General features: G+C 50.6%; 1 protein-coding gene across 2 annotated transcripts in view; it reads right to left on the bottom strand.

Annotated features, from left to right (window-relative positions):
- The window catches only part of LOC116955529 (uncharacterized), a 49,562-nt gene extending 39,880 nt beyond the window's left edge, over positions 1–9,682 (bottom strand). For both annotated transcript variants that reach the window (XM_076053237.1, XM_076053236.1), the window contains exons 1-7: positions 9,577–9,682; positions 9,227–9,287; positions 8,825–8,888; positions 5,207–5,320; positions 3,679–3,830; positions 2,396–2,512; positions 495–613 (exon numbers count right to left, since the gene is read on the bottom strand). In XM_076053237.1, the coding sequence (XP_075909352.1) occupies positions 495–613; positions 2,396–2,512; positions 3,679–3,830; positions 5,207–5,320; positions 8,825–8,888; positions 9,227–9,287; positions 9,577–9,607 (658 nt within the window). In that variant the 5' untranslated portion in view covers positions 9,608–9,682. The remainder of the gene's footprint in view (positions 1–494; positions 614–2,395; positions 2,513–3,678; positions 3,831–5,206; positions 5,321–8,824; positions 8,889–9,226; positions 9,288–9,576) is intronic.
- Positions 9,683–20,413: the final 10,731 nt, after the last annotated feature.

The raw sequence follows: 20,413 nt of genomic DNA on the forward strand, positions 1-20,413 counted from the left end.
CCTGCTGCTGCTGCTGCTGTAGATTTGGTCCTCCGGTTTTTTCCCTCCACATTTAGAATCAACATCACACGTTTCAGGTATTTGGCTGCTATCAATTTCCACGAGATGAGCCACTGTATAGAGCCATCATTTGTGGCCAGGTCACTTCTGAAAAAGAAGCTACATAGCTCAGAGGGCCTGAGACCTGGCACCATAAAACTAGACTCGAGCGATGGCATCGAAACGGGCAGAGCGGCAACGCAAACTGCAATCGGAGCACCGGCGACGACGAGAACAGCAGCAGCAGCCGAACAGAAATCGGGAGCGCGGCGAACAACCGTATCGCGGAAGAAATCCAAAAACGGTGCACAAAAACACAAACCGATGCCAAATCAGACAGCCGAGAACCGACGGCATCTTCGGACGCGTTCGAATTTCAGGCCGGGGCCGGCCTCCGCTTCCGCGCTGCCGAGAGAGCGAGCTCGCTGTTGTTCACACGCGCTTGAGCGCAGTACCTGCTGGAGCAACGGAGGTCACCCGGGTCACGGAGTCGCTGCCATTGCCGAGTCTTTCCTTGACTCCGAGCACCACCACCGGGTACAGCTGCGTCCTCCCAGTGGGGTCGTCATCCTTGCTGTTAGAGAAACACGGCGGGGCGGCGGGGTTCTTATTCGCGTCTCTCACCACGCATGCTCATTACGCTCTGCTCACACACTCGTAACACACACTCACTCGTAACACACACTCACTCGTAACACACACTCACTCGTAACACACACTCACTCGTAACACACACTCACTCGTAACACACACTCACTCGTAACACACACTCACTCGTAACACTCTGCTCACACACTCGTAACACACACTCGTAACACACACTCACTCGTAACACTCTGCACACACTCACTCGTAACACTCTGCACACTCACTCGTAACACTCTGCTCACACACTCACTCGTAACACACACTCACTCGTAACACACACTCACTCGTAACACACACTCACTCGTAACACACACTCACTCGTAACACACACTCACTCGTAACACACACTCACTCGTAACACACACTCACTCGTAACACACACTCACTCGTAACACACACTCACTCGTAACACACACTCACTCGTAACACACACTCACTCGTAACACACACTCACTTGTAACACACACTCACTCGTAACACACACTCACTCGTAACACACACTCACTCGTAACACACACTCACTCGTAACACACACTCTCTCGTAACACACACTCACTCGTAACACACACTCACTCGTAACACACACTCACTCGTAACACACACTCACTCGTAACACTCTGCTCACACACTCGTAACACACACACTCGTAACACACACTCACTCGTAACACTCTGCTCACACACTCGTAACACACACTCACTCGTAAAACACACTCACTCGTAACACACACTCACTCGTAACACTCTGCTCACACACTCGTAACACACACTCACTCGTAACACACACTCACTCGTAACACACACTCACTCGTAACACACACTCACTCGTAACACACACTCACTCGTAACACACACTCACTCGTAACACACACTCACTCGTAACACACACTCACTCGTAACACACACTCACTCGTAACACACACTCACTCGTAACACACACTCACTCGTAACACACACTCACTCGTAACACTCTGCTCACACACTCGTAACACACACACTCGTAACACACACTCACTCGTAACACACACTCATAACGCTCTGCTCACACACTCGTAACACACACACTCGTAACACACACTCGCTCATAACAAACACTCGGCTCACACACTCATAACACACACTCGTAACACACACTCGCTCGTAACAAACATTCTGCTCACACACTCGTAACACACACTCGTAACACACACTCACAACACACACACACTCGTAACAATCAATCCACTGGCGCAATCATATCACACACAACACACACACTTGGATATAAATCACTCAACTCGCACTCATAACAAATACAAAGGTACTCCATATACAGTGACTGATCATTTCTTTGTCAGTGGGCAAACGTACAAAATCAGCAGAGGATCAAATACTTGTTTCCCTCACTGTACACACTACACTACACACTACGCTATACACTACAATACATTACACTATACACGACGCAGACGCAATACGCTTCATTGTACACTAAACTACTATACGTGACGACACTAGAATTCTTTCAACACACGGAAATAAATACACACGTTCACCAACTTCGAAACTCCCGCACCCTACACCGCCCCCCCTCCCCGCTCCGCCCCTCCGCAAAACACAGCGGCCTGGTAGCAGCAGCAGCAGCCACGGCACGCTGGCGCCGGCGCCGGCACCGCAACAACGAACAACGGGTAAATGCACGTCGGAGCCGCCCGGCTCCGTCCGCTCACCGTTGAAGTGTCTCCTCGCTCTGGGCGTTGGCGTGCAGGAACCAGCGCCCTCCCACCACCGTGCCGGCCGCCGCGGCCGAGGCCTGAGGGCTGCTGCGGAGCATGCGCGGCCGCTCCCTAGGCCAAACGGTTCAGCGGCACGACAAGAGACAAGAGACAAACGACCGCCGTCCCCCCCCCTCCCCCGTGCAGCCTTAACACCGCCGCCGCCAAGGCACGTGCCGTCTTGCGGGTAGCACCTGCAAAAGGAAGGCCGGTGCGGCGCACGCGCGCGCGAGGGGGGGGGGGCGCGGGTGGCCGACACCGCGCCCGGCCGTCTTTGTGCCCCCCACCGTGGGCGATGTTTACTACACACCGCACCGGGAACTCATTTGACGCCGAGCCGACCTAGGGGAGGGCCCCCGGGGCCGGTTCAAGATAATCGCCATCGCTGTTGGTGGCCGCGAGCGGGAATCGAACTCGGGTTCGTGGCGCGGCGTAGCGCGAACCGCGGCGACACCACAACGGCCGCCGTTTCATTTGTAACAGCTGCGAGGTTTGCCGCGTCAACCGCTGACGGATGGGCGGCAAGGCGGCCAGAACCGGAGCCAACAAACAACTGCCAGCGCCCTGTGGTCCTGTGTTGGGATGTTGTGGCCAACTCAGTTATTAATAATAATAATGGCTGTTTTACTCACCGTTCGTAATAATCATTTCATTTTATATCGCGCCATTCATGCAATTGCATCCCACAAAAAAAATTACACCCACTGCTTGGCAAATAAATAAATAAAAATGAGTACATAAATAACAAGAAAAAAAATGCACGTGACAAGATACAAAATGATCGCAGGGAAACATGAATGTAAATAAATAAATAACTCCGTTCAGCCTCCATACCCCCAAGACCACAGTCCCAACATTTTGCCGGATTTTGGAGAACTTTCACTGGAGAGTTGGTGGAGTGGCCAAAGAATGACGAGCCAGTTGGACGATAACGTACATGCCTATTGTCCAGCGTATGCCAGGACATTAGGAGGGAAGACACGCGGAACAGGGGGAGAACGCACAAACTCCACACAGAGAGGCGTCGGGAGTTGGGAAGCGAACCCAGGTGCCTCCTTGATGCGCGAGGCAGCAGCGTCAGCACTGCGCTGCCACCAGCCTGCCGCATTTGCCATCCTTCCCCCCTCCGCACCTCCCGTTGGCACGGGTTGGCTGCGTACGATTCTAAAGAAGTTCAACAGAAGTGGAACGGGCTACAGGTTGTGGGACCCCGGAAGCAACCTCGCCGAGTTCGCTACCTGGACGAGTTTTCCGCGGTGGGCAACCGGGCCCTGGTCTGGGTGGGCGATGTTGGTGCCCTGGTCTGGGTGGGCGATGTTGGTGCCCTGGTCTGGGTGGGCGATGTTCGTGCCCCGCGTCCTCCTTTGGCGAAGTACAAGCTTGTAGACTTCTGCGCACAACACACGCCGCATCGTCGTCACCACCACCGCATCGTCACCACCACCGCCGCTTCGCCACCACCGCATCGTCACATCCACCACATCGTCGTCACCACCACCGCGTCACCACCACCACCACGTCGTCACCACCGCATCGTCACCACCACCGCATCGTCGTTACCACCACCGCGTCACCACCACCGCATCGTCGTCACCGCATCGTGGTCACCACCACCGCATCGTCACCACCACCGCATCGTCGTCACCACCACCGCCACGTCGTCACCACCACCGCATCGTCGTCACCATCACCACCACCGCGTCACCACCGCCACGTCGTCACCACCACCGCATCGTCGTCACCACCACCACCACCGCGTCACCACCGCCACGTCACCACCACCGCATCGTCGTCACCACCACCACCACCGCGTCACCACCGCCACGTCACCACCACCGCATCGTCGTCACCACCACCGCATCGTTGTTACCACCACCTAATCGTCACCACCACCGCCACGTCACCACCACCGCATCGTTGTTACCACCACCTAATCGTCACCACCGCCGCCGCGTCACCACCGCCGCCGCGTCACAAGCACTAGATTGGCAAACGAATTTCTTGAGAAGTGCTTTGTGTTGAGTTTGTTGTCCTTGCCACCGCAACTCGGACGGGCGCGGTTGGCAACGTACGGCGCGAAAGGAGTTCAACGTACGTACGCACAAAGGATAAAAAGGCGCAGCCCTGCAATGTCTTACTCACACCACTGCTGACGGAAAGACCCCCCGCCCCCCCAGAGCCCCTCTGGGAAAATATTTATCCCCTTGACCCCACGCCGGCCACACATCTTCGGAAGAGGTGGGGGTACCCACCACTTTACCCCACCTACTGTGACCGCTGCTGAAATTCGCACGGCGCCTACCCCAGCCTAAACTTAAACCATTTTTTGTTTATTTCACCAAGTGAGGCCCACCCAGCTACGTTGCTCTTTTTCAGAAGCGATCTGGCTGTCACAAATGACAGCTCAACGAAGCGGGCTCATCACTTGGAAATGTAAAGCAGCCAAATACTGTTAAACGCACATCGAGTCTCAGTGTGGAGGGAAAAACCGGAGGGCCCGAGGAAAAATCCACAAGACCACAGTAAAAGAGAGAGAGACACGCAGACTCCGAATATACAACAGCAGGCGTCAGGGTCGAGATCGAACCCACGACCTCCTGTACACCAGGCGAGGTAGTTAACATCTCCAAGCCACCGTGATGATGAGAGAGAGACACGCAACTCCAAATATACAGCAGCAGGAGTCAGGGTCGGGATCGAACCCCACGACCACCTGTATACCAGGCGAGGCAATTAACGTCTCCTAGCCACCATGGCAGAACCTACCTTGACATCACCGCATTCCATATTGAGGTGCCTCAGCGGAGACAGCTGGACCATGGACACGTCCTTGGTCAGATCCGTCCTCAGCGGGATGGTGAACGCGACGCTCTTCACCTCCTTGGGACAAAAAAAGCGGCACGCAGATTCAGCCGCGTGGCAAAACGTGGCAGCAGGAGGACGCCGCGGTGGCTAGGAGATGTTAACTACCTCGCCTGGTACACAGGAGGTCGTGGTGTGTGCGTCTCTCTCATCATCATGGTGGCTAGGAGATGTTAACTACCTCGCTTGGTACACAGGAGGTCGTGGTGTGTGCGTCTCTCTCATCATCATCACGGTGGCTAGGAGATGTAAACTACCTCGCTTGGTACACAGGAGGTCGTGGTGTGTGCGTCTCTCTCATCATCATCACGGTGGCTAGGAGATGTTAACTACCTCGCCTGATACACAGGAGGTCGTGGTGTGTGCGTCTCTCTCATCATCATCACGGTGTCTAGGAGATGTTAAATACCTCGCCTGGTATACAGGAGGTCGTGGTGTGTGCGTCTCTCTCATCATCACCACGGTGTCTAGATGTTAACTACCTCGCCTGGTATACAGGAGGTCGTGGGTGCGATCTTGACCCTGACGCCTGCTGCTGTATATGTGGAGTTTGCGTGTCTCTCTCTCATCATCATCACGGTGGCTAGGAGATGTTAACTACCTCGCCTGGTACACAGGAGGTCGTTGTGTGTGCATCTCTCTCATTATCATCATGGTGTCTAGGAGATGTTAACTACCTCGCCTGGTACACAGGAGGTCGTGGTATGTGCGTCTCTCTCATCATCATCACGATGTCTAGGAGATGTTAACTACCTCGCCTGGTACACAGGAGGTCGTGGGTGCGATCCTGACCCTGACGCCCGCTGCTGTATATTTAAGAGTCTGCGTGTCTCTCTCTCTCATCATCATCACGGTGGCTAGGAGATGTTAACTACCTCGCCTGGTACACAGGAGGTCGTTGTGTGTGCGTCTCTCTCATCATCATCACGGTGTCTAGGAGATGTTAACTACCTCGCCTGGTACACCGGAGGTCGTGGTATGTGCGTCTCTCTCATCATCATCACGGTGGCTAGGAGATGTCAACTACCTCGCCAGGTCTACAGGAAGTTCGTGGGTTCGATCCAGACCCTGACGCCTGCTGCTGTATATTTAAGAGTTTGCGTGTCTCTCCCCGTGGTCGCGTGGATTTTTCTGCGGGTCCGCCAGTTTTCCCCTCCACAGTTAGAATCAACGTCACCATGCGTCTAGAGAGTCTTTGTCTCTCTACACACGTGGCATTGTGTGTAGAGAGTCTTTGTCTCTCTACACACGTGACATTGCGTCTAGAGTCTTTGTCTCTCTACACACGTGGCAGTGCGTCTAGAGAGTCTTTGTCTCTCTGCACACGTGGCAGTGCGTCTAGAGAGTCTTTGTCTCTCTACACGCGTGGCATTGTGTGTAGAGAGTCTTTGTCTCTCTACACACGTGACATTGTGTGTAGAGAGTCTTTGTCTGTCTACACGCGTGGCATTGTGTGTAGAGAGTCTTTGTCTCTCTACACACGTGACATTGTGTGTAGAGAGTCTTTGTCTGTCTACACGCGTGGCATTGTGTGTAGAGAGTCTTTGTCTCTCTACACACGTGACATTGTGTGTAGAGAGTCTTTGTCTCTCTACACACGTGGCATTGCGTGTAGAGAGTCTATGTCTCTCTACACACGTGACATTGTGTGTAGAGAGTCTTTGTCTCTCTACACACGTGGCATTGTGTGTAGAGAGTCTTTGTCTCTCTACACGCGTGGCATTGTGTGTAGAGAGTCTTTGTCTCTCTACACGCGTGGCATTGTGTGTAGAGTCTTTGTCTCTCTACACGCGTGGCATTGCCTGCAGAGTCTTTGTCTCTCTACACGCGTGGCATAATTTTGAAGATCACATTGATTATATTGGTAAAAAGGCAAAAATAAAAATTGTTTTTCTGTATCGACACAAGCACTGCTTCCCCCCAATGTTCCGTTTGTAATTGGGAAAAGCTACCATACTGCCTCTACTTGACTACTGTGACATCGTGTATAAATCAGCCCCAAGTACTGTACTGAAAAAGCTTGATTCCACCTATCACTCGGCCTTAAGATTTGCATTGAACTGCCCATATAGGGCTCACCACTGTGATCTCTACATTGGGTCAAACTTAACATATCTTAATGTTCGACGGCTTGTGCACCAGATCTTATTTATTCACGATGTACTTACAAAAAAATCCGCAGACTACCTACTGGATCTCCTCTCTGTTTCAAAGAACAAATTTGACCTCAGATCTTCGCTCATTTACCAGCTTCACATTCCCTATTGCCGTACAAAAAACGGAGTAGGGCCTTTGCTATTGATGCCCCCAGGGTCTGGAATCCTATTGCCAATAAACTGCAACTTGAATCACTACCTATGAGATCTTCACTCAAAACTGCTCTAGAGGAGTTGTACACCCCTAGCTGCCACTGCTATTCAGTGGCCTAAAATATGGCTCTAGATTTTGGTGTTATAATTTATTTACGTAGTTTATTGTTAAAAATTTTGTCACAGTCCCTATGATCACTGTTACATTGCATTTATGGCTTTTATTTTGGTGATTTCGAAAAGTTTTTTTTGGTTTTGGCCATGTTTTGTTTATTGTATACGAAGTTAGACTGATGTCCTTAATCTTAGTTGTCTTGTGGTTGTTGTTGTTATTTTGATTTGCATCCCACTGGGATTTTTTGCACACAGCGTTGGTGTACGGTGCTATTTCAGGAATATTTTGATGTTTTTTTTCCCGGATTTTCTGTTTGCACAGTCACACATAGTCACTTTAAGATGGTTTTTCTTGTTCATGTTTTTTTGTTTGTTGCGGTTACACCCGATTCAAGAGCCAAATGCCTCACAGGGCTATACCAAATAAATGAACTAAACTATGAACTATGAGTCAGTTGTGAGTGCGAAGGGACTGGTGGCTACATGAGGTAATGACAGGGGAGTCAGTTGTGAGTGCGAAGGGACTGGTGGCTACGGGAGGTAATGACAGGGGAGTCAGTTGTGAGCACGAAGGGACTGGTGGCCATGGGAGGTAATGACAGGGGAGTCAGTTGTGAGTGTGAAGGGACTGGTGGCCAAGGGAGGTAATGACAGGGGAGTCAGTTGTGAGTGCGAAGGGACTGGTGGCTACGGGAGGTAATGACAGGGGAGTCAGTTGTGAGTGCGAAGGGACTGGTGGCTACGGGAGGTAATGACAGGGGAGTCAGTTGTGAGCGTGAAGGGACTGGTGGCCACGGGAGGTAATGACAGGGGAGTCAGTTGTGAGTGCCAAGGGACTGGTGGCTACGGGAATGATCGAGAAGGAAGCGTGGTCAGGTGACGGAAGAGGATGGCAGTCTGCCGGTGGAGCGAGCGTCCAGTCAGCGAGAAGGTTCGGGAAGAAGGGCGAGGCCTCGTGTTGGTATATAAAGGGGGTGATGCGTGGGAGACTCGAGGCTGTTGCAGTGGGGGTCTCCGTCTGATGTCAAGTGAACATGTCTTCAATAAAGTGCCATCTCAAGAGAAGTGTGTCGTCATTACAACTGGCGTTGACAAATACCTGCTGCAGAAAGCTCTTGTCATCTGCGGACTCGCTGTCCTCCTCGTTCAACAGAATTATCTCACTGCGCACACACACAGAACACAAAAGACGAGAGTGGGTTTGAGAGTGTGTGTTGGAGGCATATGATAACGGTGTATGTTGTGCGAGGGTTGGGAGTGTGGTGAATGTGGTGTGGTGAGTGTGGTGTGGTCAGTGTGGTGAGTGTTGTGATCAGTGCAGTGTGGCGAGTGTGGTGAGGCGAATGTGATGTACTGTGTGTGGTGTGGTTAGCATGGTGTTGTGTGTGTGTGTGATGTGCTGCTGTATGTGTTTGGTTAGTGTGTGTGGCGAGTGTGGTGTGTGCGGTGAGCGAAGTGAGGCGAGGTGAGTGAGGCGAGTGAGGTGAGTTCCATGTCTCACTCATGTTGAGGTTTCTCTTCGTCACTTGATGTTTCCTGTATGTGTTCCACTGCATCCAGAGCTGTATACACACACACACACACGCACACACGTACACAAGACTTATGAAGACCGGCATGGCACATGAGGGGGTGAGCATTCGGCACCACGCCCGGCTGTCCTCGTCTCCCTAGTGGTGATGTTTACACACCACACCTGGTCATCATTTAAGGCTGAGTGGACCGAAGGGAGATCCACGACCGATTCAGATATTTGTGACGGTGAGCGGCGAGCGGCGGTGAGCGACGGTGAGCGGCGGTGAGCAGCGGTGAGCGGCGGTGAGCGGCGGTGAGCGGCGGTGAGCGACGTACCTTTTAAGAGCTTAGACCTCCGCTCCGACATGGTCGAGGGAGCGCCGATCCCACTCAGCTACCGTCCCGCTGGGTCTGCTCACCGCCCCGTGCCTCTCCTCCTGCGGTGGAACACAACGCTCAATCAACCACGAGCTCACCCACTCATTCACTCGTTAACTCACTCATTCACTCGCTCGCGAAGTGACTCGCACACTCAACTCATTGACCCATTAATACATTTAGCGTGGTCCTTTTGAACCGAGCCAGGCGGCAGCTCCATAACCTGCAGAATTGCAGTCGGCTCGGAGCGCCGCCGGTGCCAAGCTTCGTTAGCGCACGCAGTCTTCACCTATGTCACCGTTTGCCTTGCGCCACGGCTACAGTTCGAGTTGCAGCGTAATGGGCCCCTACCCATCTTAGGCCTTGGTACACGCGCAGGAGGCAGCCTTGGCGAGTTCGGACCCTGCTTGAGGAGGGTCCGGGGTCACAGCGCTGAAGATCAAACGCAAGCCGGGCGGTCCGTTGTACGTTGGGAGTGTGCGTGTCTCGCTCCCCGTGGTTGCGCGGATTTTTTTTTCTGGGTCCCACGGTTTTTCCCTCCACATTTAGAAACATGCGTTTCAGAGTATTTGGCTGCTCTACATTTCCACATAAGCCACTTCGTTGAGCTATCATTCATGGCCAGGTCGCTTCTGAACAAGAGCTACATGGCTCAGGGGACCTTACCTGTAACAATAAAAATAGTTTATAGTTTTTTTTTAGTTTATAGCCAGCAAGATTCCTTCAGTTACGCACTCGCTTATGCACACACTCATTCACTTATTCATTCACACACCCGTTCACTACCGAAAGGATTAACTCAATCGCTTGTCCATGTACTCCTGAACCACAGCGCCACCGCTCTCCAAACACAAACACAACTACTTGTCGTAACCATACACGCACACAGTCGAATCCACGTCACTTGCCACCACGCGCTGCGCAATGCAAGTCTGTCTCGCTGGGAATCTATTATATAACACTTATCAGATCACATATTGCCACTCGGAATGGAGTGCTACAGAAGGACACTGCATCCAAGTTGCACCCAAAGATTGAGCAACATAGATGACAAACCTGATGATGCAGGCAGTGATGAGAATGAAACTGGCACTATTTGGACACACACGTAGGATGGACAACAACAGGGAAATGAACAGCGTTGTTGTTCGGAAAAATTCAAGGAAGACCTCACGGAGAATGGCTTCACGGCATCACAAGAGATTGGTGCCAGTAGGATGGTGGCGCACTACTTGAGCAAGTTGGCACAAGACAAGAGCAAAGTGGAAACAAATGCTGAAGTGTACAGCGGACACCTACGGGCTATCTGCCCATGGATCGTGATGATGATGATGATATTACTCCAGCAATAACGCTGCTCTTTGGACCCAAAAATCTAAACTTTTTCATTGTCCCGACAGCAAAAACGTGCGCACTCTCGCTCAGACACACTGCCGCTTCAACATGGAACGATCTCCCATGCCACAGTGGCGTGCGTGCGTATTGGCAGAATCGACCCCACGTGGTGCGACGCGGATAACACAACGGTAAGCAGCTTCTAACGCAGTTCAGGAGGTGGCGGTGACCCCACACAGCTTATCTGTTAACTGCGCTCCCATACAAGGAAGTAAATAAACACAACCCATCCGCCGTTCTTATTTTCTCAGCAACCTCGGCCGCCACAGGAGACCAAAGGCCCCAAAAACATCAAGAGACCAGCAACAAACAGCACGATCAAAGATACATTCAGAATTTGTCTTTTGGGTCAGGCCAATTATATTTATCTTATATAGGTTTACAAGGCGCCTTAAACCCAAGGCGCTTTACAACAATCGTAACATTGTACGTAAGATGACAGTGGTTGAAATAAAGAGTGGGATTGTTATTAAAGAAAAAGTGGCGGTGTAGTGGTGGTGTAGTGGTGGTGACAGTTAGAAGAACAGGTGGGAGTGGTTAAGGATGGGTTGGGGTAGTGATAGGCGTTGGGGTAGTGATAGGCGTTGGGGTAGTGATAGAGGTTGGGGTAGTGATAGGGGTTGGGGTAGTGATAGAGGTTGGGGTAGTGATAGGGGTTGGAGTAGTGATAGGGGTTGGGGTAGTGATAGGGGTTGGGGTAGTGATAGGGGTTGGGGTAGTGATAGGGGTTGGGGTAGTGATAGGGGTTGGGGTAGTGATAGGGGTTGGGGTAGTGATAGGGGTTGGGGTAGTGATAGGGGTTGGGGTAGTGATAGGGGTTGGGGTAGTGATAGGGGTTGGGGTAGTGATAGGGGTTGGGGTAGTGATAGGGGTTGGGGTAGTGATAGGGGTTGGGGTAGTGATAGGGGTTGGGGTAGTGATAGGGGTTGGGGTAGTGATAGGGGGTGGGGTAGTGATAGAGGTAGTGAATAGGGGTTGATGTAGTGATAGGGGTAGTAATATTGGTTGGGGTAGTGATAACAGTAGTGATAGGGGTAGTAATAGGAATAGTGATAGGGGCTGGGCTAGTGATATAGGTAGTGATAGGGGTAGTGATATGGGATGAGGTGTGATAGAGATAGTGATAGGGGTTGGGGTAGTGATAGGGGTAATGATAGGGGTAGTGATAGGGGTAGTGATAGGGGTAGTGATAGGGGTAGTGATAGGGGTAGTGATAGGGGTAGTGATAGGGGTAGTGATAGGGGTAGTGATTAGGGTTGTGGTAGTGATATGGGATGGGATAGTGATAGGAGTAGTGATAGGGAATCGGGTAGGCCTGGTCATAGCTGGGGAGCGGGGGCAGGGAGCAGCAGCATGATGGGCTAGGGGTGAAGAGATGGGAGGTTGTTTTAAGGGAGGAAGGGAAGGAGGTTAAAGCGAAGATTATTGTTTTCTGAGCAGTGGGAGTGTGTTCCGGTGTAGGGCGAGTAACAGTCCTACACCAAAATTGTTGTCAACTCAACTCTCCACAACCTTGTCACGAAGACATAATTCACGCGTGCCAATGTACTGATCATATTCTGACCGATAAAGCGCCTCTTTAATCACCAGTGGGGGCCTGAGACTTTTCGTGGCTAAATTTGACATCGCCCTGCGCGACATTTCACTCAAACTGCTCCTCTATTAAGTCCACCCTTCTGCATGCATCAGGCAGATGGATAGATGTAACATTAGGTAGCCGTGAACGTGTCTCCTGAGTTGAGCAAGGTTTATCACAGCTTGGGGAAGAGAGCGGCCCGGAGGGAGTTCCCGAGTCAAAGCAGTGCGAGGCTGAAAGCGGGAGAGAAGTGTGTGCGTCTTTTGCTCTGATCTGCAGGTCAGGTGTGGTGGCTGGGTGGGTGAGTTTATGAGTTGTCATCGGTGGGGGGGGGGGGGTGTGATAAGAGTGTGTTCTGCTCGCTAACAGCATGTGCCTCAAAACTCTATTAGAGCTTTCGGTAAAGTCACGTAGGTATAAAATAAGTAATATTTTATACCTAGGTGACTTTACCGAAAGAACCAAAGAGTATAGATTCCTGCAGTGACGAAAGCTTCAAATCTAGAATCTATTAGAGCTGTATGGGGGATATTTGTCTTGTGGTGGTTTAGTGATGGGCGCCGCGGTGGTGAGACGTTAACTGCCTGGTATGCAGGAGGTCGTGGGTTCGATCCCGACCCTAAGGCCTGTATATTTTGAGTTTCCATGTTCTTCCCGCAGTGGAGTTAATTTTTCTCCGGGTCTTCCGGTTATTTTTTTCCTGGTCCACATTCAGCATCATGCGTCGCGAGCGTTCTGGCCCCCGCTATAAATTTCCACATGATTAACCACTTCGTTGAGCTATTATTTCTGGCCAGGTCGCATCTGAAAAAGAGCTACATTGCTCAAGTGGGCCTTACCTGGTAAAATACAAATGCTGAGTTTAGAGTGGGTGTGTAAGTAGTGGGGGGGGTGGATGAGTGTGTGCGTTTGGGTGCAATGGGGACCGGTGGTGTAGCGGTTAGCGTGCTGCTTTCGAATCTGGCGACCCCAGTTCCAATTTGTTCTCACGGTTAACACCAGTGACGATTATCTAAATGGGTCCTGGGCCTCCCCTAGGTTGACTCAGCCTCAAATTAGTACCTAGTGCAGTGTGTAAACATTTCTAGATTTAAAGCTTTCGTGACTGCAAGGATCCACTCTTTGGTTCTATTCGGCAAAGTCACGTAGGTAAAAAATAAAACAACAAAAATCACGACGTTTCGGCCACAGCACAAGCGGCCTTCATCAGGTGAAGGGATCAGGCTGTCTCGAGGACAGCGCTGGAGTGAAACACAGCCACGCTCAGACCGCGACCTTTAAGCTGATTTTTTTGTTTTATTTTTTACCTACGTGACTTTACCGAATAGAACCAAAGAGTATGTGTAAACATTGCCAGTGGGGAGACAAAGGCGGTCTGGCGTGCTGCTGGCCACCCACACCCTCGTGTGCTGCTGTACCGGCCTTCATAGATGTTTGCTAACAGAATTTTCCCCAACAGCCTGTTCAGCCTATAGGGGGGATCTTTGTCTTTTTGCTTAAGTGGGCGGGTTGTTGTGAGATGCAGTGTTGGTGGTGGCGGTTGTACACATTGTGAATGAGATTAAACATTTATGTCTGATACAGCGAGTCCTCAACGTGAGTGAAGGGAATTCGAGTGAGGTTGAATGGATGGCGGCAAGGCGGTATTTGTAAATGAACGTCAGAGGGACCCTATACACATATGCACCGTGTTCGTTTGAGTCTGTCGATTCAGAAGCTGTTTGCTGCCATTATCCTCTTGAATCTTGTGCGTTGCACGACAATCCGTGCAGTTACAATGTATTTATACGTCATCCAGGTCTTACTTGAAAAATATCCTTCTGGATTCAAGCAGGCCTTTTAATAATTAAAACGTAACTATGATTGACAGCCAGATTTGAAGCTTTCGTGACTGCAAGGATTCATACTCGTTGGTTTTTTCGGTAAAGTCACGTAGGTAAAAAATAAACCCTTTGACAATCCACAGCCGGATGAAGGCCGTATTGGTGGTCATGGGATGTATTAGATTATACTTCACCACCCTGGTCAGTGTTTGGTGTGACCAGGAAGATCACTTCAGATATCAATCGCGCCTGATGGTGGTGATGGTGGTGGTGTAGCGGTGACCGGGAATTATCAACTCTGGTCGCTCGCTGTCTTCACGGTGAGGTGCGCCAACGAAAGCGGCCCACAGCTCTCCCCCAGCCAGGTTCTTAGCCTGTCTCGAAGACAACTAGAACCAACATTGAATGTCTCTGTTTACCAACATATCAAGAGGCTCAGCAGGCTCGACACACAGGAGACACGAGACACTGGTGACAAGGCGGACAACGAAGGAACAGGAGACACAGAGGACAGGAGATACGGTGGACGGGGGGGGGGTTAGAGGCGTGGGAGACACGGGGGGACAGGAGACACGGGGGGACAGGAGACACGGGGGGACAGGAGACACGGGGGGACAGGAGACACGGGGGACAGGAGACACGGGGGGACAGGAGACACGGGGGGACAGGAGACACGGGGGGACAGGAGACACGGGGGGACAGGAGACACGGGGGGACAGGAGACACGGGGGACAGGAGACACGGGGGAACAGGAGACACGGGGGGACAGGAGACACGGGGGGACAGGAGACACGGGGGGACAGGAGACACGGGGGGATAGGAGACACGGGGGACGGGAGACACGGGGGCCGGGAGACACGGGGGACGGGAGACACGGGAGACACGGGGTACAGGAGAAACGGGAGACACGGGGGACGGGAGACACGGGGGACGGGAGACACGGGGGCCGGGAGACACGGGGTACAAGAGACACAGGGTACAAGAGACACGGGGTACAGGAGAAACGGGAGACACAGGGTACAAGAGACACGGGGTACATGAGACACGGGAGACACAGGGTACAAGAGACACGAGAGACACGGGGTACAGGAGACACGGGAGACACGGGGTACAGGAGACACGGGAGACACAGGGTACAGGGGACACGGAGTACAGGAGACACGGGAGACACAGGGTACAAGAGACACGGGAGACACAGGGTACAGGAGACACGGGGTACAGGAGACACGGGAGACACGGGGTACAGGAGACACGGGAGACACGGGGTACAGGAGACACTGGAGACACGGGGTACAAGAGACACGGGAGACACAGGGTACAAGAGACACGGGGTACAGGAGACACGGGAGACACGGGGTACAGGAGACACGGGAGACACGGGGTACAGGAGACACGGGAGACACAGGGTACAAGAGACACGGGAGACACGGGGTACAAGAGACACGGGAGAAACAGGGTACAAGAGACACTGGGGACACGGGGTAGACACGGGAGACACGGGGTACATGAGACACTGGGGACACGGGGTACAGGAGACACGGAGACACGGGGTACAGGAGACACGGGAGACACGGGGTACAAGAGACACGGGAGACACAGGGTACAAGAGACACGGGAGACACAGGGTACAAGAGACACTGGGGACACGGGGGACAGGAGACACGGGGTACAAGAAACACAGGAGACACGGGGTACATGAGACACGGGAGACACGGGGTACAAGAGACACGGGAGACACAGGGTACAAGAGACACGGGAGACACAGGGTACAAGAGACACGGGGTACAGGAGACACGGGAGACACGGGGTACAAGAGACCCAATAACTCAGAATTCAAGTTTCGCAGCAATGGAAGCTGCGGCCTGATCTGCCTCGGGCCCCCCATCTCTTGCCTGAGCCACGGCGGGGTCCGGGTGTCTCTCAGCCGGTGAAGTTTGGCGGGGGAACGGGCCGGTCGCTTTGTCGAGGTCCAGGTTCCAGGCACCGCACTTTGTTGGGAACGCAGCAGCAGCAGTCGCTGCAATGGGAGCAGCAGAGACCGAAGGGGAAGGGAAAGGGGAGGGGGTGTGCGAGGTCCGGCGAGCGAAACAGAGCCTAGTCGAGTGGTCCGTATGAAGGGTGACGTGACGTGAAGAGCGTGACGAAGGCCAACACACCGACGTCATCAGAGCTTACGCGTGATGAACCTCTTGACCGACGTCACTTCGGAATTACAAAGATTGCGTCACCGCGGGCAAAGTGAGCAACATCCGAGACGACGGCCATCTTTTTTTATTTAAAGCTTTCGTGACTGCAGGGATTCGTATTCTTGGTTCTGTCGGTAAAGTCACCACCACGTAGAAGGGAAAAAATAAAATAATAAAATATGTATGAACAATTAAATTCTCTCTTGTTGTGGTGTGAAAACCACAACAAGAGAAAATTTGAAAAAAAGTGCCGTTTTTTTAACGTTAGCACCACGGAGAGCGATTTGACAGTTTGTTCAGATGGACGAGTCCATCTATGTTCGGAAAAGAGGAGGGGGGGAGACGAAAAATAATAGATGCGGTGTGAAAGCCACCTTAAGCGTGATCAATCATATTCTTCGTTCTTTCGGTAAAGTCAACGTGACTTTACCGAAAGAACCAAGAATATGAATCACTGCAGTCACGGAAGCTTTAAATCAAAACGTTATCAATCAAGACCCGAAATGGTTTATCAAATCCTTCCAATGATTGCTAAGCCAGAATCCATCTTCTCGGTTGAAATTGTCTCTGTGCTTGTATATGTGGATAGCCTCATGAACGAATCTCTCATGGTAGCCAGATGGCTTGCAAAGAACCTCTGTCTTGGAGAAGTCAATGTCATGTGAGCCTAGTGAATTATAACAATGATCTGCCACGGCCGAGGTGTTGGTCCTACCGTGTTTAAGGTCTGCTTTGTGTTCACGAATGCGGTCCGATACATGTCGTTTGGTTTCTCCAATGTAACTACTACCACAGAGGCAACTTAGTTTGTAGACACCAGGGTACTGTATGTCCGGAATCACATCTTTTACAGACGGAACCAGATCACGGATTTTATGTAATGTGCTGAATCGGACTTGGATCTTGTGTTTACTCAAGATTTTGGACATCTTTTTTGTGATCCCCGCAATGTAGGGTAAATAGAATATAACAACAAAATTCAAGAATTACTCAACGATGGCAGCTATACAAAAATAAAAAGAGATCCCGCCAACAGCCTCGTCATAAAAACCAACAAAATCATTTCTGATTCAACCGCAATAATTTATCAAACCAAACAGTTCTTGTTGAAACCTTCTGCTGCTAGGCCACCAAGCTTACCAAAAATACATAAAATAGATGCACCCCGATTAAAGCTTTCGTGACTGCAAGGATTCAATTTCTTGGTTCTTTCGGTAAAGTCACGTAGAATGCGAATAAAATAATAAAATGAGACAATAAAATTCTCACGACGTTTTGGCCACAACACAAGTGGCCTTCTTCAGGTGAAGAGACAGGTCTGTCCGGAAGACAGAGCTTAAATGAACGCTGTCATGCAAGGACCGCGTCTATTAAGCTGTGTGGGCGGAGTTAAAATATGAATGTGCATGTTACCTGCATCACCTCCGGAGAGAAGGAGGGAGGGGGCTGGGAACACAGACAGAGAGGATCACATTGCCAGTGAACTCAAGCACGTACACCAAGCCCTCAAGGCTAATGGTTACTCCGACTACACAATCCGCAAAGCCATCACTCCAGTCATGAAGAAGGATCCTCTTGAGGAGCCATTCAAAACCATCACCTTACCCTACATTGCGGGGGTCACAAAAAAGATCTCCAAAATCCTGAATAAACACAAGATCCAGGTCCGATTCAACACGGTACATAAAATCCGTGATCTGGTTCCATCTGTAAAGGATGCGGTTCCAGACATACAGTACCCGGGCGTTTACAAAATAAAGTGCCTCTGTGGTAGCAGCTACATTGGAGAAACCAAACGACATATCTCGGACCGCATCCGCGAACATAAAGCAGACTTGAAACACGGTAGGACGAACTCCTCAGCCGTGGCAGATCACTGTTATAATTCAGTGGGCTCACATGACATTGACTTCTCCAAGACGGAGGTTCTTTGCAAGCCAACCGGCTACCATGAGAGATTCGTTCATGAGGCCATCCACATATACAAGCACAGAGACAATTTCAACCGAGAAGATGGATTCTGGCTTAGTAACCATTGGAAAGATGTTTTAAACCATTTCGGTTCTTGATTAATTGTATTTTACGGTGACTTTCAGACTGCAGCCCTTTCGCTGGCACTGCCTCTTAATGCTTCTCACACCACGGTCAATGGTATGGTTTATAACATGTAGTATAATAATTAATAGTATAACATTGTAATGTTTAACATAACTCATAAGGCAATTTATAGCATCGTAAATTGCATAATGAATATACATCAGTGTGGTATATAGTTGGGTTCATAGAATAAGACAGTGTAATATCACAAGTCTAATAGTTTATAATCTAAAGTATAGGGTAGTGTAAAGTAACGCATTGTATAATTCAAAGGTGGAATTTGTCTATGATATGATGTTATACCATGTAGTTTAGGTTGGAAGGTATAATATTGTATTACATAGTAGTACAGTTTACAGCATAGTCATAAGGCAACTCAGGACACAACAGCGCACCTTGGCTGTTGCACTTGCCCCTTTTATTTTTCCTCTCTGTCTGTGTTCCCAGCCCCCTCCCTCCTCCTCTCCGGAGGTGATGCAGGTAACATGCACATTCATATTTTAAATCTGTCCACACAGCTTAATAGACGCGGTCCTTGCATGACAGCGTTCATTCAAGCTCTGTCTTCCGGACAGACCTGTCTCTTCACCTGAAGAAGGCCACTTGTGTTGTGGCCGAAACGTCGTGAGAATTTTATTGTCTTATTTTATTATTTTATTCCCATTCTACGTGGCTTTACCGAAAGAACCAAGAAGATAGATACACCCCTTTGTCCCATCGTCTCTACTATCAACTCCCCCACCTACAAACTGGCTCGTTTTCTGTCTGAAATCCTGCGGCCTTTCACTGGAAAAACCACCTCTGCGGTACAAAATTCTACTCACCTGGTATCGTCAATCAAGGGTATTTCCCTGCCCCCAGACGACCTGCTTGTCAGTTTTGATGTAGTTTCCTTATTCACCAAAGTTCCTGTACCTGACACCATCGCAATCATTGAAGACTTGGTTCATCAAGGACTAAACACTGAGGTACCCCACCTGGTAAGGCACTGCTTAACCAATACATACTTCACTTGAAATGGAACTTTCTACAAACTGAGGGCACCCCAATGGGCTCCCCCTATCTCCGGTTGTAGCCAACATTTTCATGGAGAAATTTGAGACTGACGCCATCCAGACTGCCACTCTGCGCACAACCTTATGGAAGAGGTACGTGGATGACACTTTTGTCATCTGGCCACATGGCCGGCCTGCTCTAGACCAATTCTTCGACCACATCAATTCCATACACCCAGCCATCAGATTTACCATGGAAGTCGAAAAAGATGGCAAGCTACCTGTTTTGGATGTCCTAATAAAAAAGAGATCTGATGGTTCAATGAGCCGCTCTGTCTACAGGAAAGCTACCCATACGGATGCTAACCTGAAACCGGATTCCCACCACCATCCATCCCAGAAGAATTCCCTCATCAAGACTCTGCACCATAGAGCCCAATGCATATCCGACCAGGAACATATAGCCAGTGAACTCAAGCACGTACACCAAGCTCTTAAGGCTAATGGTTGTTCCGACTACACAATCCGCAAAGCTATCACTCCAACCATAAAGAAGGACCCTCTTGAGGAGCCTTTCAAAACCATCACTTTACCCTACATTGCGGGGATCACAAAAAAGATCTCCAAAATCTTGAATAAACACAAGATCAAGGTCCGATTCAACACATTACATAAAATCTGAGATCTGGTTCCATCTGTAAAAGATGTGATTCCGGATATACA

Source organism: Petromyzon marinus, chromosome 60 (assembly GCF_048934315.1).
Source record: "Petromyzon marinus isolate PM22_M1 ecotype Great Lakes invasive population chromosome 60, UKy_Petmar_22M1.pri1.0, whole genome shotgun sequence".
Lineage (NCBI taxonomy): Eukaryota > Metazoa > Chordata > Hyperoartia > Petromyzontiformes > Petromyzontidae > Petromyzon > Petromyzon marinus.